General features: G+C 39.5%; 1 protein-coding gene across 6 annotated transcripts in view; it reads left to right on the top strand.

Moving 5' to 3' along the window:
- Window positions 1–26,296, top strand: part of GLIS3 (GLIS family zinc finger 3) — a 160,107-nt gene that overhangs the window by 116,968 nt on the left and 16,843 nt on the right. For 5 of the 6 annotated variants that reach the window (XM_051788406.1, XM_051788407.1, XM_051788402.1 and 2 more), the window contains 2 exons: window positions 19,026–19,167; window positions 25,305–25,467. In XM_051788406.1, the coding sequence (XP_051644366.1) occupies window positions 19,026–19,167; window positions 25,305–25,467 (305 nt within the window). The remainder of the gene's footprint in view (window positions 1–19,025; window positions 19,168–25,304; window positions 25,468–26,296) is intronic. The other variant, XM_051788403.1, reaches the window with a different exon arrangement.

Below are 26,296 nucleotides of genomic sequence, written 5' to 3' on the forward strand. Positions count from 1 at the left end.
GAAAAGAAAAATTGTGACATCTGTCAAGCAAGATACTTAAAGCACAGATAAAGTTTGCATAATGTTAACAAGGTACAACCTAGCTAGTTTCTGGACCTTTGAGAGGTTATAATTACTAACTAACATTATGCTTTGGTATTTGAAATATTTCCTGGTGGTAATAATAATAAAAAATAAGAACAACAAACCTCTCAGTGCAGAATTAAGGTTATGTATGGATTTAATTAAATGTGAAAATTGGTTTAATGTCAAAAAGGTATTTACGAAAATGTGAATTCATCAAAAATAACCATAAAAATTCCAAGGTGTTAAAGGCACAGTAGACTAATACTTCCAGCCCTAGGGATCTATTCTGTTAAAAAGAATGAAACCCTTTGCTGTCACACCCCATTAGTCATGGGTTCCTTTAATATATTGTGCCTGACTGCTTTTAATCCTCCTTTTAACCTCCCCCTACATACCAAGTGACATTATTGTGGTGTCTTAAGTTACTGGCTCTCCAAGACTGTACCTGCAAATGTGTCTTTGATGTTGCATAGTCTTAAAGAATAGGATGAAGTACATTCATAACAGTGGAATCAGCGACTTGCTGTGCTAATGTTTTAATTGAGTCTTCGTCCCAGATTTTTTAGATCTGTCCTTTGACCTTTTCCTTGGCTCTCTAAAATGGAGCCAGATTATGCCATGGAATATAGGTAAATTTCCATCTCTGAATTATTTTAAGCAACATTTGTTGATATGTATCTATGACTTACCAAATAAGGCAAAATGCCTTTTCTGCAAATCCTGTGATGCAGCCACTGCTTCCCTTCTTCTCCCAACTCCCAGCCTCCAACCATACATTAAATACATTTAACTGTGCATCTCTCCAGGTATTGGCACGAAATTCTGTAGAACAAGAAGATCACAGCACAAATATACTTAATGAAAGCATTTTAGTCAATAGTACAATAAACTTTCATTTACTCTTCAGAGGAAAACAGAACCATGAGTGAGTAAAGACAACCATGCCTGCTTTAATCGTCTTTGTCCAATTTGCAGAATTCTTCATAAAGATGAGGGCAAACATGTACACAAATATCACGCAAATACCTGGGAACAGATGCTGAAAATGTTTTTATATACATTTTAGGTATAATCTCTATGCATCACAATATTCAGTCTGTACTTTTAAAATATTTTGGTGGGGTAAAAAGCAGTGCTTATTATCTTAATTTAAAAAGGAAAAATTGCTGACTCTGCCGGGATTTCATCTTCCCATGAGGAAGATGGATGGACCTCCTTCTAAGCAGGGAAGTCACTGACAGAAAACTGGATAGCACCCAAAATGAGAGCTTAAAGTGATGCTGACAAGAATGCTAATGTACAACATGTCCCTGGACTACAATTACTTTTGAAACCTGTTCTCTTCTTAATCTTGTCCTCATTTCAACTTTGAAAGGACAACAAACTTACAAGATTTTTTTGTAAGTTGACTAAACAAGTAAGCTTATTTTCAGTTGGTTACACCCTTTGTTTTCAGTAAACAGCAAATGTCTTTCATCTGTGAATTGATAATACTGTGCTCAAAAATAAGATTCCGTAGCTCTTTTAGTTTGTAAGCCTTTTTACTGAAGTCAGTGAAAATGAAATTATAAAATATATCAACAAAATCTGGAGCCTGCACTTTTAGTTATCACAGAATCACAGGATGGGTCAGGTTGAAAGGGACCAAAGTGGATAATCTGGTCCAACCTCCCTGCTTAAGCAGGGTCATCCTAGACCACATTGCGCATGATTCTGTCCAGATGGTTCTGGAATATTTTGAGTGAGGGAGACTCCACAACCTCTCTGGGCAATCTGTTGTAGTGCTCAGCCACCCACACAGTAAATAAGCTCTTCCTCATGTTCAGGTGGAACTTCCTGTGCACCACTTTCTGCTCACTGCCTTTTGTCCTCTTGCCTGGCACTACTAAGAACAGCCGGACTGCCTCCTCTTGACACCCTCTCTTGAGATATTTATAGGCATTGTTGATGTCCCCTCTCAGTTGTCTCTTCTCAAGGCTGAACAGACCGAGCTCTCTCAGCCTTCTTTGTAAGAGAGATCCAGTGACTTGAAATCAGTACAGAAAGTGAATACTACCCTTATGTTCTTCTTGAAGATCCATTTTTGTGTGAGCTAGCACTCAGCCTTCTACAAGTATAAGAACATTCTCTTTTCCGTACAGGTATCCCATGAAAATAATTTGCTGTTTCTCTAGCAGTCATGTGAAGAAGTCTGTATTTGTAAATCTAAAGAAAATATTTAGTTCACTTTCAAGTATTGCAGTGCAAGTCCCACAGCGAATAGAATGGAATGGGTTCTCCACTGACTTTGTGTAGATCTTATCATGAATATCTGAAATGTCTAATGCATTTTTTAAAGGTTTTCTCTTTTAAAAAAGTGCATTTTCAAACAGGTAAGAGATAATACAGAAAGGACAAAAGATTGCTCAGTTTTAATACAGCTGTTTGGCAAGGACAAGATCAGTTCAGTAATATTGACCTATCATCTGAACAATGCAATGGCTATACTTTTAGATAGAGTTTTAATTTTATCCATAATTATAATAGTGAACAACTGTTGTCATGTCTAATAGTTCTTTAAGACAGAGCATCCTGCAAAAAAAAAAAACCACAAAGACTTAAAGATTGTTTCCATTTAATTAAAGTGTAATCGATAAGGATACAACCAGTTAGGTGCATCTTTATAAAAAAAAAAAAAAAAGAAAAGATAATTTCAGCACTTCAGGTGAACAATACCAGCTAAAGGGATTGCAAAAGTCTTAGTCTGGACCTTGTATTGAAGGATAGTTTATACCAAATAATCTCCTCCTTCAGCTGATCAGCCTTTGATTCTTTAGCAATTTTAATAGTGACCAGACCATATCTTTGATCTTATTGTTTAAATTAGTTATGGATAACCATGTAATATGTCTTATCCATAACTAATTTGAACAACAAGATTTGAGACAAGTTTTGAGATGTTGAATGATTCCATCTGAAAGCTCTCTGTCCTGGAAACCTGCATTATCTTAGCTCATTCAAATGGGTCTTTAGGAAACCATGCGGGGCTTCATCTGTCCAAATGGCTTAATGCCTCAGCAGATGCATAACATCATCAGTGATACTCCTAGGTTAGTACTTAGTCTTACTCTAACTCAGCAATTGTGTCTATTTTTATGGGATAAAATCTTTGTACTCTCTCTGCCAGAAAGCAAATATCATGAATGCGTAACTTCGGAAAAGTCAGTCCATAGAATGTTTCTGAAAGTTGTCTAGATTTGATGGAGGTTTTTTTAATTGTAATTTATGTGGTACATCTACCAACTCACTAAGGAATGAAGGGGATTGTGATACCTCAGGAGATAAGGGATATGTGCACAGACTTCAAGAGAGATTTATTTCTGCCTAATAATCTTCCTTTTTGATACAGATTGGTCAATTGTAAAATGATGGCTGAACAAGTCACTTCTGGGGAGTTGTCATAACCTTATCCCAATGAAGACAGATTCCAATATTTGAAGAAATGCTTCTGATATTTGTTCCTGTGATGTCTGGCTGGAAAGAGGTTTTTTCAGGTGTTGCTGTTGGGGAATAAAGGACAGAAGGCAACCAGGATTTCTCTAATCCTAGTGGTATTTGTGCATGATTTCTTCCACATTGCATTTATTGCTCTTTCAAAAACCAATCAGTTAGCCATGGCAGGAGGATTTCAGAATACTTTTCTTGATTACAATGAGAAGAACACTGAAAGACTGCACTGCTGAAATGAAGCAGGCAGTATGACACCTCAGCCATATCCACTCCCACTTCAGACTATTGGAGATGCTAGTTGAAGAGCAGAGCAGTCCACACTAGGTGTGGAGCATGTTGAAAATAGTGGGATAAGGATATAGACCATCTGGCCAAAGCCATTCCTGGCATTGCCTTGCAGAGTGGCCTGTGCTGATTTTGACAAGGGTTCCCACCTGAACTGAGAGGGCTTTACAGAAACCACCTTGCTAGTAAAGATCCTACAGGCATTGCTCTTCTCCCACTGTGTAATCCCTATATTATCAAAAAGGAGATATAAAATCTCCACATTTAGAGGCAGATTTCAATAACTGATTTCTTCTGAAGCCTAGTCATTTTATATTTCTTTTCTAACAGTTCACTTATTCTCTCATAAAGCCCTGTTATGTATAATGTTGTTGTAGTTTGACTCCCAAAAAAACCCCAATTTTCAAACCCCCCATAATTTTTCTGAGAGAAGTTTTCAGACATGCACAACTACCAGCATGGGGGACTTATATCAAAGTTTATTACTAACACAATAAATACTATAATACGTATATATACAACAATCCTAACTATCTCTCCTATGGTAAAACAATGTATTTACATAGATCATCCCTCCTTTCCCCACAGTAGAAGTCCAGAAGGAAAGAAGGAGAAGTCTTTTTCACTTTCAGGGCAGCACATTCTCTCCTCTTCAAGGCAGCAGTTCCAATTCATCATAGCTGGAAAATATTTGTCTCTCTTCATTAGAATGGAAGAGTCTCTCTCTCACCCCTACTTTGCCCTTCGGTTCCAACCGAAGGTCTCACCCACGGACTGCGGGCAGGGACAAGCTCGCCTCACCATGGTTTTATCACAGAGTGCAGGCATTCCATGAAAGTCCCTTTCCCCGGGGGGATCAAGTTCCCTGGGTCAGAGCGCTTTAGGGGCTTTCGGTTCAGTTCTTACCCCGAAAACGTTCTAGCAGATCTCTTCTGCTCTGTCTCGACTGTAAATGTGGCAGTGGGGTGGGGGGTGAGGGGCACTTCCCCTGCGTTCCTCGGTCTGACCATCCTGGTCCAGCTCGCAGGACGCCTCCGAGCTCTTGTCTCGTCTCTCTCTCTCTAACTGCTGCTGCATTTTGGGACTCCTTTCACGTTTGGAAGTCCACCCCTCCTTCCCAAGGAGGTCAGAGGGTTCTGGGGATTTAATTCAGTCTTCCCCAAAACCATCTCTGCTGAGCTCTTTTCCCCCCCTCCCTCACTGCGAGGGGGAAAAAGATGTAATGCAGGGGTCTCCCCGATTCTTTCAGAGTTCCCCTCGATCACCAGCCTCAGGAGGGGCTCCACTCAGCTGCTGTGCTGCTCCTGGCCCCCTGGCCAGGGGGGCAAAGGCCCTGGCCCCACTCTCTAACATGTGGCCTTTCAGGGCATGACTACCTCTCCTTCCAGCTAAGTAATCCAGTCTTCTTTTCCGATTTGTGTAATATGCTAATTTCGCAGAGGTGTATTGCAGCTTTGGCTCTGCATCAGAAACTCACTTGGGATTAACTATTTCCAGTCCCAGGGGGGCACTGGACAAATCAAACTACGACAACTTTATATGGAATCATGGAATCACAGAGTGTTTTGGGTTGGAAGAGACCTTAAAGAACATCTAGACCTCATCTAGAACATCTAGACTCCTCAAAACCCCTACCAGCCTGGCCTTGAACACTGTCAGGGTTGGAGCATCCACAACTTCTCTGGGCAATCTGTTTTAGTGCTTCTACCACCCTCACAGTAAGGAATTTATTCCTAACAGCTAATTTAAACCTATACTCTTTCAGTTTGAAATGAGTCCCCCTTGTCCTATCGCTACAGTTCCTGTTGAAGAGTCCCTCTCTGGCTTCCCTGAAGGCTGCTATGAGGCTTCCATGCAACCTTCTCTTTTCCAGGGTGAACAGCTCCAACTGTCTCTGCCTGTCTTGATAGTGGAGGTGAACTTCCTCTGGACTTGATCTGACAGTTCCATGTCCTTCTACTGTTGGGGGCACCAGAACTGTATGCAGTACTCCAGGCAGGGTCTCACAAGAGCAGAGAGGGAGGATCCCCTCCTTTTGAAGGAGCAAAAGGCCATGCTCCTTTTGATGCAGTCCAGGGTTTCTGGCTTTCTGGGCTGTGAGCACACATTGCTGACTCATGCTGAGTTTTTCATCAACCATCACCAACTCCTTCTCCTCAAGGCTGCTCTCAATCACTTCTCTGCCTAGCCTGTAGGTGTGATATATAAACCTGTCCATCTTACAATGAAAACAAGAAACTGGAAAAACCATAAGTCCTTAAAGATGTGATATTGCCCTGTTGAACAGTATTCTCTGGAACTCAGACATACAAGTGTTTTCATTACAGGTTACCATGGAATTTTCTATAAAGTTTTGAGAGATTGTCTGCCTTTCTATTTTGTGGACTATGTCAGCAAATATATTATTCCCTCGGCAAAATAATACAGAGATTTTGCTTCTTACATACATCTGCTGCACACATCTTGATTGTTCATTGTTTACATTGCTTTACGGTTCTACAATAGAAAGAGACTTTTTATTGTGACTACATGTTGATTTTACCACACAGTTGATGAAGCTATCTGTTTCAAGAGTTTGGAACAAACAAAATTTTACACCAGCCTTTGGATTTAGTGAACAACATGAATAGAAAACAACGTCTGGGGATTTTTTTTTAGCTAGTATCATTGGTTTATGTAGTTTCACAATGTATTTCCAGTTTTTCCTTTCATTTACTTTCTTTCGTAGTATTTGAACTAGACCTTTTTTGTGACACGATGCTTATTGTGTTTCTTACAGGAAAGAAATTTTTTCTTTCTAACTCAGTATTTAATTGATGAGGAAAGAGGGAGCCAAGGAGGGTTAGCGCATTACATCATTGGTGTTTCAGCAGGTTATTCAGGCATTAAGCTAGTTACCAGTAACATTGTCTATTATGTGACTGTATTAATCTGGAGAAACTACTCTGTTTGAGAGCATCTGCCTCATGGGGAGCAAATATCCTACAGTATGAGCTCAGTTGCTTCTACCTCTTCCAGTTTTTCCTTGCTCTTACTCAAACTCATAGTTCACTATTTAAACTGCAAAAGGGAGAGAATGGGTTGAAAGAGAAGCAAATCTGTTTTCTTGCTTTGAGAGCAGTTGAAAATAAGGATATTTTCCTTCATTCGTTCTCTATGGAGTCCACTTGAAAGATGTCATTAATACAAAAAGAAGTGGATTCAGGGGCTAAGGGTCAGTGAGCAGTGCCTATGGCAACTAAGAAAATATTCTGCAGAAAAAAATGCAGTAAAGGGTAAATGTTTTAATCCCCAGCTTTAATCCTTTCCTGTTTTCAGAATGAAATATAAATCAGCCACCATGACGTTCATCAATTTTTCCTGAAAGGGATTTTGGCAAAAAGGGATTAGGAACGGGCAGTAGTGTTTAAGGAATTTAATCTTACAATTTGTTGGAAAACTTTTGAGACTAGGAATGACCAGTTCTTTTGAGTGTGGCCTGTGAGAAACAGGAAAACAGACCATGAAAACAATGGAGGACTGGATGTGGCTGACACCCCCTGTCCCCTGGCAGCTGCTGCAATGGCAGTGATATGCACTGTGATGGGATGCACAAGGCAGGCCCCTCAAGCTCCATCGTGGGGGATATGCTTTGCCATCACCACATTTAGAACTCTTCGCCAGGGAGAAGGAAATATCAAAAACCTGCAGTGGTTTTCATGGTGCTCTGACAGCTGTGGCAGTTGTTACAGCAAGGAGATTGTTAGTGCATTTTACTTACTGGCTAACATTTGCTGTTTCATACCCCGATTCCTCTCTGCACTTGCTTTCTGTCCTGGGCTTATACTCCTGTGAGCTTTGGCAGGGTGATGTGTTGAAACGTGCATACATGCTGTCACCCTGCTACCATGTACACACATGGCAAAAAAAAAAAAAAAATCCGAATTGTCTCAAAATTCTGTAGACAGCTGTCAGTGCCTGATCATAGCATTTCATATTCTTCAGGTCCTTTTCTGATATCAAACAATATCCTTTTCTCTGTTTCTGTGTCTTCACTTCCCTGCCATGAACATGGGTTGAAGGAGCAAGAATCTTTCTTTCTTTAGAAGCCTGGTTGAGAAAGTAATTTGGGAGGCGGTCCTGAAGTGAAAAGGGCTCCAGGAAGGCTGGACATTCTTCAGGAAGGAAATCCTAAAGACACAGGAGCACACCATCCCCATGTGATGAATGAGGAGACAGTGGAGAAGAAGACCATCCTGGCTGAACAAAGAGCTTTGTCTGGAACTTGGGAAATAAATGGGAGTTTCTGGCCTTTGAAAATAGGGACAGACAACTCAGGAAGACTACAAGGATGTTGTGAGGTTATGCAGGGTGAAAATTAGAAGGGCCAAAGCCCAACTAGAACTTAATCTGACCACTGCCATAAAAGATAATGAAAGATGTTTCCATAAAGACATTAGCAACAAATGGAGGGCTAAGGAGACTCTCCAATCTTTATTGAATGCCAGGGAGAAACACACTGACAAAAGGTAAGGAAAAGGCTGAGGTGCTTAATGCTGCTTTTCCCTCAGCCTTTCACTGTCAGACCAGTTGTTCTGTGAGAGCCCAGCACCCTGAGCAGGAAGACAGGGGTGGGGAGCAGAATGAAGCCTCCGCAATCCAGGGGGAAATGATCACTGACATGCTGCACCACTTAGAGACTCACAAGTCTATAGGAACAGATGGGATCCCCCCAGGGGTACTGAGGGAGCTGACAAAAGAGTCCAGCAAACAACTTTACATCATTTACTGGCAGTCCTGGCTAACTAGGGAGGTCCCAGTTGAATAGAGATTGGCAAATGTGACTCCCATGTGTAAGAAAGGCTGGAAGGAGGATCCAGGGAACTATAGGCCTATCAGCCTGAGCTTGGGTGCTGGGGAAGATCAGGGAGCAGGTCATCCTGAATGCTATCACATATGATGTACAGAACAAACAGGGAATCAGGCCCAGCCACTAGGGTTTTGTGAAAGACCTGCTTCACCAACTTGATCTCCTTCTATGACAGGGTGACCTGCTTACTGGATGAAGGAAAAGCTGTGGATGATGTCTGCCTGGACTTTAGTAAAGCCCTTGACACTGTTTCCCACAGCATTCTCCTGGAGAAATTGGCTACTCATGGCTCAGATGGGCACATTGTTCACTGGGTAAAAAACTGGCTGTATGGCCAGGCCCAGAGAGTGGCAGTGAATGGAACACCCAGTGGTGTTCTCCAGGGCTCAGTATGGCCAGCTCTACTTAGTATCTTTATCAATTGTCTGGACAAGGGGCCTGAGTGCATCCTCAGTTTACAGATGACACCAAGTTAGTGGGAGTGTTGATTGGCTGAACGGTGAGAATGCTCTGCAGAGGGATCTGTACAGGCTGGATTGATGGGCCAAGGCCAGTGGTGTGAGGTTCAACAAGGTCAAGTACTGAGTGGCTGGAAAGCTGCCTGATGGAAAAGGACCTGGGGGCACTGGTTCACAGCAGCTGAACATGATCCAGCAGTGTGCTCAAGTGGCCAAGAAGGCCAGTGACATCCTGACCTGGATCAGAAATAGTGTGGCCAACAGGACCAGGGCAGTAATTGTGACTCTGTACTCAGCACTGCTGAGGTTGTACCTCAAATCCTGTGTCCAGTTCTGGGCCACTCACTCCAGGAGAGTGTCCAGAGAAGGGCAACGGACCTGGTGAAGGGTCTGGAAAGTAAGTCCTGTGGGGAGCATCTGAATTAGCTGGGATTGTTTAGCCTGGAGAAAAGGAGGATGAAAAGGAGGCCTCCTACCTGAAAGGCAGTTATAGCTAGGTAGAGGTTAGTCTGTTCTCCCAAGTGAAAAGTGACAGGATGACAGGAAATGGCCTCAAGTTTCACCATGGCAAGTTGAGGTTGGATATTAGGAAAAATCTCTTTGCTGAAAGGGTGGTCAGGCATTGAAACAGGCTGCCCAGGGAAGTGGTTGAGTAACCATCCTTGGAGGGATTTAAAAGACCTGCAAATGTGCTTAGGGACATGGTGTAGTGTTGGACTTGGCAGTACTGGGTTTACACTTGGACTTGATGATCTTACTGGTGTTTTCCAATCTAAATGATTCTATGATTCTATAACTCTGTGATTCTCATTATCATGTCACACTTCAGTCTGGGCTTTAAATGTCCATTATGCTACTGAAGCATCATGTGAGGAAGCAAGATTGCAGCTGTGTACAGGATGCCTAAGAGGTTGCAGTTAACCACCCTAATAGCAGCACAAATGCCCTTCCCAAGTCTTTAATACTGTCCTCATTGAGTATTCCTGTTCCAAGCTGAGATCTTCTCTCCATCTGTTGTTGCTATGCAGATTTCACACTGCTGGAGAAGGGTGTTGGCAGCTGCATTGGTAGATACTGATTGTGGAGTCCTCAGTCTCACTCCTGAAGCAATGATGTACTGGCCCGTATGATGAGGGCCTTCATCTGCCCATTTGTTTCCTCCCTGTGCTGCAGAGCTCTGCCCCATCTGCTGGCGCAACTGTTTGTGAGACTGCTCTGTAAGCTGAATTACGGCTTTAACAATAACAAAAAAAAATCCAACCTGACACAGAAATGCCCCACAATAAATAGAAGGCAGTAGAAACTGAAAGTTAGTAGTGCCAGCCTAGCCAGCGCTTCACATCATCATCCTGTTATTGAAGCACACTAAGCACAGAACTCAAAGACAGTGAATGAAAACGTACAGGGATGACGTGAGGAATCTTTGCAAGGATAAAAATCCTATGCCTGAAGGCTAATAATTTTGATCTCTTATTAGGGAAGCTGTAGTGTTTTTCCACTTTTAATCTTAGGCTCTAATCAAGATATTTTGAATGGAGGAGTATTTTCATATATGAGCTGGTACATGCATGAAATAAAATTTCAGTGTGATACACACAAAATCAAATATTTAAAGTCAAGGCCAGTATTATATAAAGGATGCTGCAGAGTTTAAAAAAAAAAAAAAAGAATGTGAAATCTGAAAATCTTTGTTTCTGTAAACTAACAATTGCTGATATTATCCACAGGTTTACTTGGCAATTTTTTTGTAATCTGTGACAGAGAGAAAAATACATTTGTGCTAAATGAAGCTCCAGGTGGATAAGTACATGTTTATTTTACACATTTTTCTGCTCAAGAAGTGAAAATTTGCCAAACAGATATATTTTCAGAAAGTGAAAGCAAGTTATTCAGTACAAGTCGTTTCTTTGTCAGGCTACATTTACCTGGGAAAACTGATGTTTAGCAGTATCATATACTAGCTATATCCCCAAATCAGTCTGGCACAAAAGAGTGATTTTTTTCCTGCTTTTTGAATGGCACAGCTCAGCTATTAGGTTGCTGTTCACACCAAAACCAGCTACAAACCTCTTTGGAACTGTGAAAAAAAAATAATTATGAAATAGGAAGGATCCTAGGTGTAATGTAGATAATATTTCTGTTAAGATAGTTGAGTGTTTTCAGATTCGATACAGTCTGATATGGGACAGGAAGAGAGGTAGTGTGTGGGGCGGTGTGCGCGCATGTGTGTGTGTGCATGCAAACATCTGTATGGGTGCTTTCTAGTTCTGTAGAGCAAAATGATAATCAATTTTCAACAAAACTATGGCCAAACTAACTTTTTTTATCTCAGAAAAGGGCAACTTACAATACATCTCACTCAAACTGTACTTTCCTTCTTTAAAGTAAGATCCTCACTTTGATTTTTTTATTCAAGGTTTCTTTTAAGATCTGTCCCACCTGGAACTTTTCCTGTTAAAGTGATGTTCTTGGTGTCCTGTATCATTTTAGCGATGATATAACCCAAAAAAGTACTCAAATTAGAATAAACCAATCAAAAGAAAACTGCCTGTTCTATATATAATAAAAGTAGAATTAATTTTATTGTTATCAATCTTAATGTAACAGTGTTTTCTTTTTGTAGTATTGCTTCAAAATCAAAATTTCTTCTTGACTTGAAATTTGCCAAAGTTAGCTGATTGTCTAGTTTCCAGATCCTTTTGATTTTTAATGCAAGATGCTGAAAAACACTTTTGGTGTGTTTTCCTGATCCGTGCTGAGACATGAAGATAGAAGCCATTTTTGTATTGAACTCAAATGTTGTTCTTGCGTAGAACCTAACAGCACTACTGTTCATGTAGGGTAGTGTAATTTGATTTTTATTGTGTTTTCATGGCCAAACATTTCATTGAAACAGAATGTAAAAGCAGAGAAAAATAGCACACACACGTCTGAAAGCTGTGGTAGACACTTAACAGAACATTTCTATCTAGAAATCCTGCACAGATAACTCCCTGAAAACAATAGTTATCAAGGAGTCTCTTCTGTCTGCATTGGTTCTTTGCCCCAAAATGTCTGTAGTTTCCAGAAGCAAGAATTGGGACACTTTTTATTGACTCTGTTTAATTGTCTCCTGTCAAAAAGGTTTGGTACTGTGCAAGAAAGCACTGGACCTTGAGGCTGATGTATATGAGTAAAAGGATGATCTGGATCTAGCAAGCAAAACTAATATGAGTAAATACTGTCACGTAGCATGGTTTCATAGTGAACTTGTAATTTTCTCATGGTGACATCTGTATACTGCCAATGTCATTATTCAACCAGGACATAATTTTACTCTTAACTATGCAAGCAAATATTATATTCTGACTACTTCTTCAGAAAAGGTAGTACAATATGTGGCTCTAGATAGGTCATGCTCCCCCGTCCCAATGCCAACTTAAATTACGGACAATAAGATTGAATAAAAATTATTAACTTGTTCTGTGCTTGACAGGTAGTGCTTAGTAAATTAATAGACAGACTATGTGAATAACAGAAATGTCTCCTTAGTTTTATAATGAAAACAAAACCACGTCTATAGAGCTGTTGCGGCTTGTGCAGAACAATTCCTTGAAATGAAACGTAGCAATATTTAGAGGGATTTTTTTTGCTCGTTTTAGACATGGCAGGCACAGATCTAACCTGCATGAAAATAAATAGACTATAACTACTGTCCCCCTTATCTATGGAAATACTCTGCTAGGTGCACAGCATATATGTAGTCCATTAAGCATGCTTTTATGTAAGCAAGATTTAAAATGCTGTGATTTGATGACAAAACTGGCATGTTTGAATGACTGAATGAGTCTAGACTTTGCTGAAGAATTATTTGAGTCAATCTGAATACGCATAGACCGATTTTGAAGTTACTGAAATTGTATTTTATGTGGTTTAGGATTTCTCAAACTAATAGAGAAATCCTAAACTACTTCTTTTCTGATTAAGTGTATTCATAAACACACATTTTGTATGTTTTCCTTGATGGTGTCTGATTTCTATTGTACAGGAGTAATGCTGAGGAAATTAGCCAGGTTGTACAAAAACATGCAGATCTCAGATAAAACATTCACTGGTTAGAGGTATATAAAACAAATGATCTTTTATTTTAAAGAGACATTTTCTCAGGATTTATGTAATGCATCAAATCAACAGCACATCTCTGCATTTTAACTCAAATATAACGAAATTGAAAACCGAAGACTGTATAATCTTACTTCCTTCTAATTACTTCTGCTTATTTTGTTTAATCTTGGGTAATTATTTATTCATATGTAAAACTTACAGGAGTAGAATTTCCATCCATTGTTCTGAAAGGTGATAAACATTAGTTGGTTGTCAAAGAAATAAAACAGTTGTAAACCATGGCTGACAGTGATTTGTTTTGTGTATTAGAAAAAACTGCCCCACTGTGATAGTGGAAATGTCTCTTTTTATTTCCAGCATACAAATACAAATCTTCACAAGTTTACCATAAAACTGAGCTATTAAAATTGAAAATCTGTTATTTAGAACCAATATTTCATACAGGGAAGTTTTAAGTTAGCTGAGCAGTTGATTGTTAATTTGCGCTTTGGTCAGCCATAAATTTAGGCTACATTACAGCACACAGAAAATGTCTGCACTCAGTATGGCAAAATTGTCACTTATTGATTTCACCATTCAGCAAGGTAACTCTCTAACCTCACAGTTCTTAAAAACGGATTGCCAGGTTTTCAGTCCCAGCATGCTTGTAGCTGGTGCTTGGCTCAGTGATTGTGAGGGAAGCAAGGTGATCATGGAGCTGTGAAATATTGCAGCCACGATGCTAGGAGATTTGTGCTGGGATGTGATGTATGCAGAAGTCAGAGCATCATCTGTCTTTTGCGGTTGGATGATAAGTCTGCAGTCTAGTTTGGAAAAGAAATGCATTGGTGTTAAAGCAAGAAACAGACTGCATCAGTTAGATCTGGTTGATTATTATTTCTCCTTCATAACTTTTTTAATGGAACATAAAATTCTGTGATTGCAGTGAATGGTTGGTGGGTTTTGCTTATTTGTAAAATCATCTATCTCTTCATTGTCTATTCAGTGTTTCTTCACATGGCGCTGATTTCCCTGCATTTGTGAAAATGCAAAACATTGGCTTCAGTTAAAACTCTTTTGTGAAATATGAAAAAATATTTGACTGAGATAGAGTGGTTTTTTTACCCTGAATGTCTTTACAGAAAAAATAAATGCCTTGATCAGATCTATTTGAAGCAGAGTCTGTGTTTTGCCATCTGTTTTGTTCCAAAAAGGCCACAGCTTATGTCACCCCTGTTAATAGTACAGAGGAAAAATCTGGAAGAACATTGGGCAGAGGATGAGCTTTAAATGGCAGAGGAAACAGGACGCAGCAACCAAAGCATGGTTACTGTCTCTATCAAGACAAAACAGTAATGGTGGGAAATGGAGTTTTCCAGAAGTTGTGCCTAGTTTGGGAAGCAGCTGTAATTTAATGGCTGGTTCTGCTAAAGGAAGCTTACCCGTTTCTGGGCCTGCCCTGCTAAGCAGTAGAGAATGGCTCTTCTCTTGCTTTCTGCTTTTTCCTGTGGTATGACAGTAATTACTCTTAAAGAGCTACTCATATGCATACCCTGCAGTAGGGGACAGTAAAGTTATTCTCAGCATCTCTTACCTGGATAGGGCTTATAGAAGGTCCATGGTAGTATTTTTAGTGGCAATTTGAATTAGCAGTATGCATCTGCAGTTGCACAAGTCAATGTAATACCCACCTCTTGCTCAGGAGATTTCATCATATGTAAGTTAAAGACATATCTTGTCATTCTAAAGTTACATATTATATACATATAGAATCATCGAATCATAGAATGAACCGAGTTGGAAAAGACCTGCGAGATCATCAAGTCCAACCCTTGATCCAACCTCTGTGGTTACTGGTGCATTAAGTGCCACATCCAGTCTCGTCTTAAAAACCTCCAGGGACAGTGAATCCACCACCTCCCTGGGCAGCCCATTCCAATGTCTGATTACCATCTCTGAAAAACATTTCTTCCTAAAATCCAACCTAAACTTCCCCTGGCAGAGCTTAAGACTGTGCCCTCTTGTCCTACTGCTGTTGCCTGGGAGAAGAGACCAACGCCCACCTGGCTACAACCTCCTTTCAGGTAGCTGTAGAGAGTGATGAGGTCTCCCTTGAGCCTCCTCTTCTCCAGGCTAAACAACCACAGTTCCCTCAGCCTCTCCTCATAGGACTTGTGCTCCAGTCCCTTCACCAGCCTTGTTGCTCTTCTCTGGACCTGCTCCAGCACCTCAATATCCTTCCTGAACTGAGGGGCCCAGAACTGGACACAGCACTCCAGGTGTGGCCTCACCAGCGCTGAGTACAGGGCAAGAATCACTTCCCTGGTCCTGTTGGCCACACTGTTCCTGATCCAGGCCAGGATGCCATTGGCCTTCTAGGCCACCTGGGCACACTGCTGGCTCATGTTCAGCTTCCTGTCAATCCAAACTCCCAGGTCCCTCTCTGCCTGGCTGCTCTCCAGCCACTCTGTCCCCAGCCTGTAGCACTGCCTGGGGTTGTTGTGGCCAAAGGGCAGGACCCGGCACTTGGCCTTGTTGAACCTCATCCTGTTGGAATCAGATCATCTCTCCAGCTTGTCCAGGTCCCTCTGCAGAGCCCTCCTGCCTTCCAGCAGTTCTAACACATAGAACCACCCCTCCACCTCTTGCACCTTGCCTGTCCCTTCTGAAGAGCTTGTAGCCACCCATGGCAGCACTCCAGTCATGCGAGTCATCCCACCGCGTTTCCATGATGGGGAACTACATCGTAGCTTTCCTGCTGCACGATGGCTTCCAGCTCCTCTTGTTTGTTACCCATACTGCGTGCATTGGTGTACATGCACTTCAGCTATGCTGCTCATTTCACTTCTACCTCTGGCTTTCCACCCTCAGGCTCATCTCTGGAGAGACTGGTTTCAACTCCTTCTCCCTTCAAACCTAGTTTAGAGCCCTCCTGGTCAGCCCCGACAACTTACAGACTAGAGTCCTTGCAAGATAGATGAAGCCCATCTGACTCTGGCAGGCATGGTGCCATAGAAAATAGCATAACCTTAGATATTGTAATACATACACTTACATTCTGTGTGCGTATGTAAGATTATAAAATACGTATTTCTAGCCCTTATGGTTGTAAATATCAATCAACAATAGCCAATACATGAAATAAGAACTGTCTTCAGAAATCAGGTCACAGCTGTCTCATAGTGTTTCTTTGTTTTTGTTTTTCTGTTGATAATCCTGGCATTTCTTTGTCTTTATAAGCATTCACTATTGGTCAAGCCAGAAAATTTGTCAAGCCAGAAAATCTATCAGATTCTCGTGATAGATTTGTTCTAAATATCAAAGGATTTGTGAATGCAAAACAAAACTCCTGAACAGTGCAAAATAGAAAAATTTGTAAAATAGGTGTTTGCCTGTTTTATTTTACCAGAATTACTTAATTCTTGTAACTAATATGTAAATAGTTAGCTCTCCCTGTTTTACACACTGTTTTATCCATATGAGTGCTATCTGATACAGAAAATCGATCCGTTTCTTGCCAAAAATGTGCACAAACAACTTTATGCAGGCAACTTCTGTGAATTTGTATTCTATGTGATTTCTATAGAAGTCAAATTTTTTCATCATTATTTTCATATTAAATTCCGTGGACATTTAAAGTCACATAATGTTTATTAATAATGTAACTGATAAGAATTCGAATGAGGAGGTATTTGACATTTAATTTCACAACCACTTAATTTTATGAAAAAGCCATGTAACTAGTGACAGCAGCAAACCCAGCATAATTAGTGTGTGATACCAGACAATGATACGTGCTGCACCGGAAGAACCATTTGTACTTATAGCAGTTTGTAAATATGGATAATAAAGAAAAAGCTTTTTTCAGGGTATTTCTCCTTTTCTCCCTCTTCCCTGCCCTGCTCTCCTCAATACAATTCTAGAACACAGATATACCTCACAAAGGTAGTGTACCTTGGGGCTTAATAATGACTCACTAAATTTTTAGGAGAAGGAATAATCTACAACATACATAGTCTGAGCATAGGTATCACAGGCCATGTAATATCTCTTACCTACAGTTACCTTGTGTCAGGTGCTTATGATGGGTAAGACCAACTCTCTGCTCTGTTGCAACAGCTTTATACTAGTGCATATTATCAAAAGTAATTTCAATGTTTATCAGCATCTTGTGGCACAGTAATGGGTCTTTTTACAGTTGCATTCAGAATAATCCCATGTCTTAATTTGTCCCATCCCTGGAAGTGTTCAAGGCCAGGTTGGATGGGACTCCAAGCAACCTGGTCTAGTGGAAGGTGTCCCTGCCTGTGGCAGAGAGGGTGGAATGAGATGATCTTTAAGGTACCTTCCAACTCAAACCATTCTGTGATTAATTTCTGAGTATAGGATGGACAGAAATTTCTCTTCTTGTTCCTCTTGCTCCCCCTAGGAGTTTTTTAGAGGTTCTAGGTTATGTTCTAGTTACTGTTACCTGCTCATCTCTCATGGCAACAAACAAGAGAGGAGAAACCTCAATTGCATCTGTGACATTTGCTTCTTGGGACTCTGATACACAAGTGCAGCAAATCTTACTGCACCAGGTCAGGTTTCTGTCTGTCATGCTGCATGAACTTTCTCTGCACCAGCATGGGGGACAGGACAGGATATTTATGGGCATCTCAGCCACTGCAGTGTCCAACATGCATATAAGCTCACACCCTCCTTTATTGATGCTTTTAAGTGAATATGCCAGTCTATGAACCATGATGGCTGTAATGAACAGGCAAATTTTTGTTATATAAAACAGTAACATCAGGAATGAAGCTGGGACCTGCATCAGTGCCACCAGCCTGGAGCAGCATCCATCTACCATAAACCTCAACATACAGTTTGGCATTACAGCTAAGACAGCCTTGAGTTAGGGTGCTGCAGCAGGCTTCCTCCCTTTTCTTATTTTAGTTTGGTGAATTTTTTTTTTTTTTACTGTATTTTACTGCAGCCTTGGAGTGAGACTGTTCATCCAGTTTCATCCAAAGGAAAATTCTTCTTATGAACTTGTTTATTAATTGTTTTCAGAGTGAATTTTCTGCTGGATCAGCCAGATAAACAGACTTGCTGTTGATGGAACAGGTACCAGGCAAGTGGCCATGCATGCAGCTGGGATTAATGGCAGTGACACAGCACTCATGGTCAGATCAGTTCAGCTGTAATGTAAAACAAATATAGTCCTAGTCAGTTTAACAGTGGTGTCTCAGACAACTTTGGTCCATATAAAGTGGTCCCACTTCCATCCTGACTGTCTTGAATGTTAGCCCTCCTGGCTGCTCATTCCCAGTCCCTCGTTTCCAGTGCCATGAGCACCTTTGCTTTTCTGGTCCTGCAGTGAGCCAGGGCATTAAATGAGCATGTAAATATTTTTACTTATTATAATACCCTCCACTGATACAAGGAATGTCAGACACGTGATAAATCTCCTTTACTGATTAACCAGGACACTCTTCTCTTTTGCAGTGCATGACAAGAGAATGCACTGAAGTCCATTTGTCCCAGTTCCTAATTGTACAAATAGCCCTTGTCCCGAGTACAGTTTTGTTAAGCATCTGGAAGTACTTTCTTCCTCAGATTCAAAAAATGCCTGCTATAATAAAGGATGATGTTAATCAGGTTTTAAAAGAGAAGATTTCTGATTGTGGTTCTTTCTCTAATCTCTCAACATTTCTTCATTATAATTTTTCACTGTCTTGAGGATTTTTATGATTATTTCCTGTTTTTTGCCCATGTTATAATTTCTATGTTTTTTATCTCTTGTGTTTCAGTTACAATCAAGCTCAGAGCTTGGCCAGGACATCCTGAATGACTGCCTTGCAATCCAGACCCTCCAGCCAGCCCTATCACCACATGACACTGCAGATAATTCCATGGGATACTCCACAGGGCCTGTTCATAATATTTACCCAGGTATAAAAAAAGACATATGAAAAGCTGCTATATAATTGCTCACTTAAGATTAAGGATGATTTTGCAGAGTAGATGTACCCTGAAATCCATATCTATCTCATAAGAAGAATAGAATCTGCAAAGTAATATAAAAATATAGATTTTGAACATATTTTTATATGATTTTTGGAGGGAGGCAGGCCAAATCATATCCATGAAAAGACCTACTGCAATGCAGAGCAATATTTGACTTCTGCTACCAATTTACTGCTCTCATTCTTGTAGACATCAAGAACATGTTAAACTTCATTTAAAATTACAATATTTTCCCTCTTCCTTATTCATGGATCACATATCAGTTTTCCAATTGATCTACATTAATGAACTTAAATGCTATGTTATGAGCTATAAATATGCCAATAAACACATTTATACTATAAATGTAATCCTATTTTATTGTTTCAATTAAATATCTGAGATTTTCATATTAAAATAACTAACTTTGTCACACCTGCCTGAATGTACAATTGTTGTTCACATTTCAACTAAATTTGAAACAGTTGGCAAGCTATGAGTAATAATACATCTCAAAGCTCAAGACAGCATGGACAGGGTGTTAACATTTTTAATGGAGTATTTTAGTAGTCGTGAAGGCATCTGTTTTTAACTTTCAGATAGAATGCCTTACATCTTATATCAGTCCAACTTGAAAGTGAGAACCAGATGTAGGAAGTGAATGAATTGGCTGCATTAATGTTATGTGCAGTGATGAAAATTCCATTATATGAAGTGGCCACTTCAGTAAGTAGTTTTATTTTATTGAGAGCCTTGTAAAGCTATCAATTCTATTACATGTTTTTGTCAAGGCTGTTGTGAGTTACACAACAGCTGGTGATGATGCAGGTTTATATGACAAAAATTAGGAAATTTAAAGCTGTGACTGTATTCTAATTTATTAAATAGTTGGTATTACTTGTACATTGTTAACTTTAAATGCCTTATTCTGAGTAGGAGGTGAGTGTGGCATCTGTTACTTGAAAACGTAAAGAAATTTCAGATTTTAGAGATGTGATTTTGGCCAGGAAATTTGTGGGAACATGTTGTTGGTTATAGTTGCTTATTTCATGTTGTATGTTGAGAGAGAGTTGGGTAGTGAGGAATATTGAGATTTAAGAAAATTGTTTAATGGCATTGCCCAGGGTAATGTGCAAAACTGAGAGATAATAAAGACTCAGCTTTTCCTTTCAAGTCCCTAGACAGAATAGAAGGTGGGATGGGATATTGTGTCACATGAGCCGAGACCATATTTTCGGAAACTGAGGACATTCTCACAGATTTCCACAGCAACCTGTTGAGCACTCATTTCTTTTACCAGTCTAGCTTCCAGACCCTGATTAAATGTCAGACTCCAGCAGCTTGGTCAGTCCAAATCTAGGCTGACAGTGGCTTGAACAAAATGCTGCTCGTTACAAGCTGAATTAAGCTGCTGCCTCCAGCCAGCCCTTAGCTGGCAGTTGTCTGCAGTCGTGATGTCCCACAGACAGCTTCTGAGACTGTGGCATTACATTTTGTAGTCTCATTCCTGCCTTGTCTTATGTACTTGGTGTTTACAGCAATACTAACTGTGGACATTGTTTGATATAATAATTTATTTTGCTCGTTTCTTACTTGGCACTGCTTCCTATTGTGTGGCAATTTTTATAGTATTAATCAACGTATTCTTATCAACATGAATTTCTGTGTAAGTAATAATCTGCTTTCCCTTACTTGTGTTCACAGCTATCTTTAAATTGGAAATTTCTTGTAGTTTTATTCACTTGTGTTGTTTCACATCAGTTAACTGAGGGTAGGTATAATGTCAGGTATAGGTGAATACATGTCTCTCCATTTTGACAACCACCCAGTCCAGTTGAAATGAGTTGTTTCATTAACTACTCATCAGGGCTGCCACATAATAATATACTCTGTGAATAAATGAGATAATTCCACCAGGCAGGGAATTATTTAATTGAAATGGCAACATGAAAATTATTCATGACCCAAGGAGAGGAAAGTAAAATACAGAAAAGCTTAAGTGTCCTGCCTTACAGAAGCTACCCTTCAAAATTCTCTGAAAACAATTTTTTTGGTATATAACAAAAAACTTTGAGACTTCTGAAAAATAAGATATGTAAATTTTACTGGATACTGTTTGAGACAGCATATTATCTGAAATGTGTCTGTGCTACTTTTCAAGTGGAAACAGGAACAGATTTCCATTCTTCCAGTGATGTGAAATCAAACTTTTCTGACTTGAAGGTGACTTTGCTTATCACTGATGCACATTTAAGGCAAAGGTATGAGGTTTCTTTTCCTTTCTGAAGAAGTCTACAGAATAAATGTTTGAAAGCAAACTATTAGAAATATGTAAGAAATGTCAAAAGTAGACATTTGGAAGCAAGTCCCTTTTTACTTACATAGTACAATACCTGCAGTGACAACTGTACAGTTTCAGTACTCTTGAAGTACAGAATGTACAAACACAGCTACATTTAAATGAAATACAACAATAATATTTTTGATTATGTATCTATTACTTAGAGTTAACTCTCCATAAATATTTTTTCTTATCTTGTAGTCTTAATAAAAGAAATCTGAACTTACTAAGGTATAATCTTACTAATACAGTGATATAGCGTGACAGATCCTTTGCTTAAAACTAACACAAGATTGTATTTAAAGATCTAATGCAAGCATATAGACTCTTGTAAGGCTAAATAAAGTGATAGCATCTGGGTTTTTACATAGGCTTCTGGGCTTATTCAGTTCACAAAATGAAGATGTGAGTAATTAATTCATAATAAGAACATATGGATGATAGTTTTTTCTACTCTGTAATCATATGAACTTACTGTTTATAGAGCAATCTAAAATCCATAAAGCTGAAAGAATCATGAGTAATGCAATACAAAAAAATACTTTTACTGTGCTGTTTGTTTAAAACTTGACCATTTCATATTTAAGCATAAACCAGAATGTGTAATTCATATATGAATAGTTACTGAATGTCATACTCAGCTCTGCTCAAGAGCAAGCAAATGATATTACTTAAGCTTGGCAAGTGCATGACTTTCTTTGCAGGTTGGAATTTAAAAGCTGCATCTGTAAAGTTACAGAACTTACTTGAATTCTGTTTTTTAAATAATGTCTTATGCTGTATTGTGAAACTTTGACCTAACTACTTTTAGGCCTATGATGTAAGTTGTGCTTTGCTTAAGTAATAGTTTTCTTTGTGGGTTTTTTTCCCCCACTGTAATAGTACTAAGCTAGGTGCTCTGTGCACATAATAAGAAAACATCTGATCCCTATGGAGTATGTATCTAAGATAATGTTAGGAAAGTAGGTATGTACAACAGGCAGGTAAAGGATAGAGGACATGTACAGGAAAAATAAAAGAATTTTATTAAAACAATTGTCCCAGTGAGTGAGCTCCCTAAGAGATGTCTGAGAAAAAAGGCAGTCTGTTTGGTGAGGCTGACAGCCTTGGAAAGTAGCTACAGTTCATTACCGTAAGAAAAATCAAAAGGAATTAAAAGGAAGAACAGACACGTGAATGGTCCTAGCCATGAAAAACGAAATTGTGTTTGATGCATAGGGAATGGATGCAAAAGAGGCAGTGATGTAGGGTTACCAACAACAAAGAGGATCTCTGCTGTCACCCTTTGGGGTGAATTTAAGTATTGTGTAGGTATCTAGAACTGCTGGTGAATGTCCTGTAGTCCCAGATAGGACCATACACCCATTACAAGGAGTTGAATAGTGTTAATATTATTATCTATCTGAGTTTATTATTATTATTATCTATCTGAGTTTATTTCCCCTTAGACTTGTTTTATTCATCAGTTTTACTTCTGAGTTTATAATTTCCATTTTGAGACATCTTAGAGGTTCTCCAAAAATCCATGCAATGTTTGGATTCACATTGTAAAGAAGAGAACATTTACTGATGGATTAATGTGTAAGCAACACAGCCTTTTGCACCATTTATAGTTCCTTTCATCATGATGAGACAAAACTTTAGAAACTGCAATCCACTGAAAGAGAAGAAAATGCCTTAAAAGGCTGGGATGTGATCTAAATATATAATTACAGTACTGTGAAACTAAGTCGTTGTATATTCTTACAGAGTTTAATAAGTTTTTCTCACGGTAAAATGCAAGTTACCCTATTTTTGCAAGGAATAATTTAAGTAGTCTCTGTTTTTATTTTGCCAGTCAAGGATCTTCCTTTGTGGTGTACTGATATGTTAAATATTCTCTCTGCTTACTCTGTCAGAATGCATATTTGGTTTTTCAGTATTTTCTTCTGTGCTGCATGTAAACATAAAATAAGAAATTTGAAAGTTCATTCCTCTGTTTTTCCCTCTGCATTTCTCTTGATGTTCCTGTGAGAGATGGGCATGAAGAAAGTGGCTTTTGGGGTGCATGAGCAAAAAGTGGCAAAAACACATTCTCCTGTCTTAGTGGGGAGGTTCTTCCTCAGCTCGATCTTTGTGAGTTACTCTGTTGTCTGAGGTCGTGTCTCATCTCCTGTGGGATCTGCATCCTCTGTACCTCAGTTAAGGTTCTACTGTCAGATGTCTGTTGTCACTTAAGTTGTGATTAGGATGGTCTGGTCCGTATACAAAGTAGCAAGCAGTAGAGGCTAGTGCCGAGGCCAGCCTCCACTCCACCAGCTTTGCCTGCAAATGTGGCTCATGACACCTTCTCATGACCTAAACTTTGGCATTACCTCTGCAGATGTTTTTACTCACAGAGTGGTTTCCTGTGTGTCATCTTACGCCATCTGTCATTTCTACCAGCTGAAATGTGTCTGGGACTGCTCATTAATAAGGCTACAGCTCAGGCTCCTGAGCCTTTCCTTAACTCTGCCTTAGCCTGGTGAATAACCAGTGTGTCACATAGGCAGGCTTGTAAGGACTAAAAGAGTCTTTCCAGAAATAGGCTGAGGACTTGGACGATGAGGTGAACTGTTTGCCCTTTTGATCTTATGTAGCAAAATTCAAAATTGTGACCTACAAAATAATTTTCTTGAAGATTGGTGTGTGGTGGGGTTACTCCTAAAGTAGTGTTTCTTCGGCTAGGATTGCAGCATGTATGCAGATATTTTAGCCTAGAAAGATGTTTTACCAGTGACAGCACCCTCTGGGGAACTGGTTTAAATTCTAGGATTTTGTCAAAAAATTTGAATCATTAGCTCCAATATATTCACTAACATAATGTAATTTTTATAGTAGAATTTTATTCTGTAAACTAAGCCTAAACAATACTTTTTTTGCAAGAGACTGGAAGATACGACAGCCAAACAGTGAGAGATCATTTTTATCTTGTAGACAGCATATCTAATTCGTTCTCTGGGTTCATAAAATATTCAAGATCATGTATTTGGCTGCCATTCAGCATAAGCTACCTGACACAGATGTCAGTAAAAATAGTTGGGTAACTGGGTTTTCAGGTATACAGAGATTTAAATTTTTCTGATTTAAACGACTTCTGAAAACAAGGTTAAAGAATGAGGGATCAACTACCTAGGACATTTGAACAAAGTCCTGTATTGCTTTTTGTTTAGTCATCTAGAAACTTTCTTTATTAGAAAGTGTACAAGAAAACCTTATAGAAAATTATTAAACTGTTAATGATGCTTTAAAATTTTTGAATGTAATACTGAGGAGTCTGGGGCGATAATAGGGATATTACTCTTCAAGAAATTTAGGATTTTTACAGCGGAGAGGAAAATGTAGAAAGTATTTCACATTTTCGGAAACCATACTTTCTGCTTACCAGCTCTAAAAATACATATTTTAGGAAGTATTTGACACCTCTTCTGAAACAGGAATGTATAGAAGACTTGCAGCCTTAGTTAGACGAAAATTCCAAGACTGGGAACACAATTATGTCATGCCTGGGTGTATGAAAGTGTCATTTGGAAGCAGCAAAGAATATTATTTTCATGTGGGTTTTTCTTCTTCCCTTTGAACAGAAAACAACACTTGAGAAAAAACAGTTATTTGCTAAGAATTGTCACTGCAGCTTTAGAGGAGCTCTTACCTGTTGGTGTTTGCTCAGTTTTCAGTATTATTGCCTGCATGATGAGGGTTATTTCTCTCCTTTTACTTTCAGCAGCCCTGATCTCCAGCACACAGACCAGTCAAAGTGCTACTGCAACTGGGGCAGTGTCCTTGTCCCACCCCAGCAGCCACCACTCCCCAGGACATAATGCACAGGGTAGTCCTCTCCATCCTCCCCCCCAGATACCTCTTCTCTCAGCTGCGGTCTCAGAGAGGTAAGACCAGTCCCAGTTTTTCCAATACTGAGCCTGAGGCAGGGCTGCCTTCAGAGCTTCCAGGAGGGGTGGAAACTGAATTATTGGTGTACACAGTCACTGGTGGCAGCCCCCACCTAACAATTGCTGTGGGTGTGGGTTTATCAGGGAAGGAGAGGTAAAAGGGCCAATGTTATTCTAGCCTGGGCAGGGAGGCTTTCCATCCATCTCCATTTCAGAGACTTCCTCCAGTCCCCTCTGGATCGCCACAGATGGCCCAAGCAAGGAAAGTGATACTGACTGGGACACTGAATCTCAGAGGACCCCAACCATACCTTACAGAATGGAGACCCCATGTTCCTGTTTACCTGTGGGAGGAAAGTCATATTTTGTCAATATTCTCTCAATATAAGTATTCCTTCAGGAATTTGGCTTTTTTTTTAATTGGTATTTTATTAAGAGAAATAGCTAATGAACAATTTTTACTTCACTAGTCTAAGAGTTTGATTTCTAGCCAGGATTTATTTTATTCTAGTTATGTATATTTTATTATATGCTGCTCAGGTATTGCTGTTTCCATGATTTTAGATATTGCAGTGGTATAAAAGGAGATTGCTTGGAAGTGTTTTGATTTCATGTTTAGACATCCCCTAAATTATTTTCAGCAATCTTGCCAATTATCTAGGTAGTGTATGGCATTACAGATGTGGAAATCTGTAGTTCATTGAACCACAAGTCTAGCAGATCACAAGATTGAAGAGGCCTAAGCAAATAAGTTTTCAGTGGAAAAGTCAAGAAGATAACACCATCACACATTAATACTGAGTTCTTACTATATGTTTATGGATAC

Source organism: Manacus candei, unplaced genomic scaffold (genome assembly GCF_025592945.1).
Source record: "Manacus candei isolate 608988 ecotype Guabito, Panama unplaced genomic scaffold, ASM2559294v1 h1tg000024l, whole genome shotgun sequence".
Lineage (NCBI taxonomy): Eukaryota > Metazoa > Chordata > Aves > Passeriformes > Pipridae > Manacus > Manacus candei.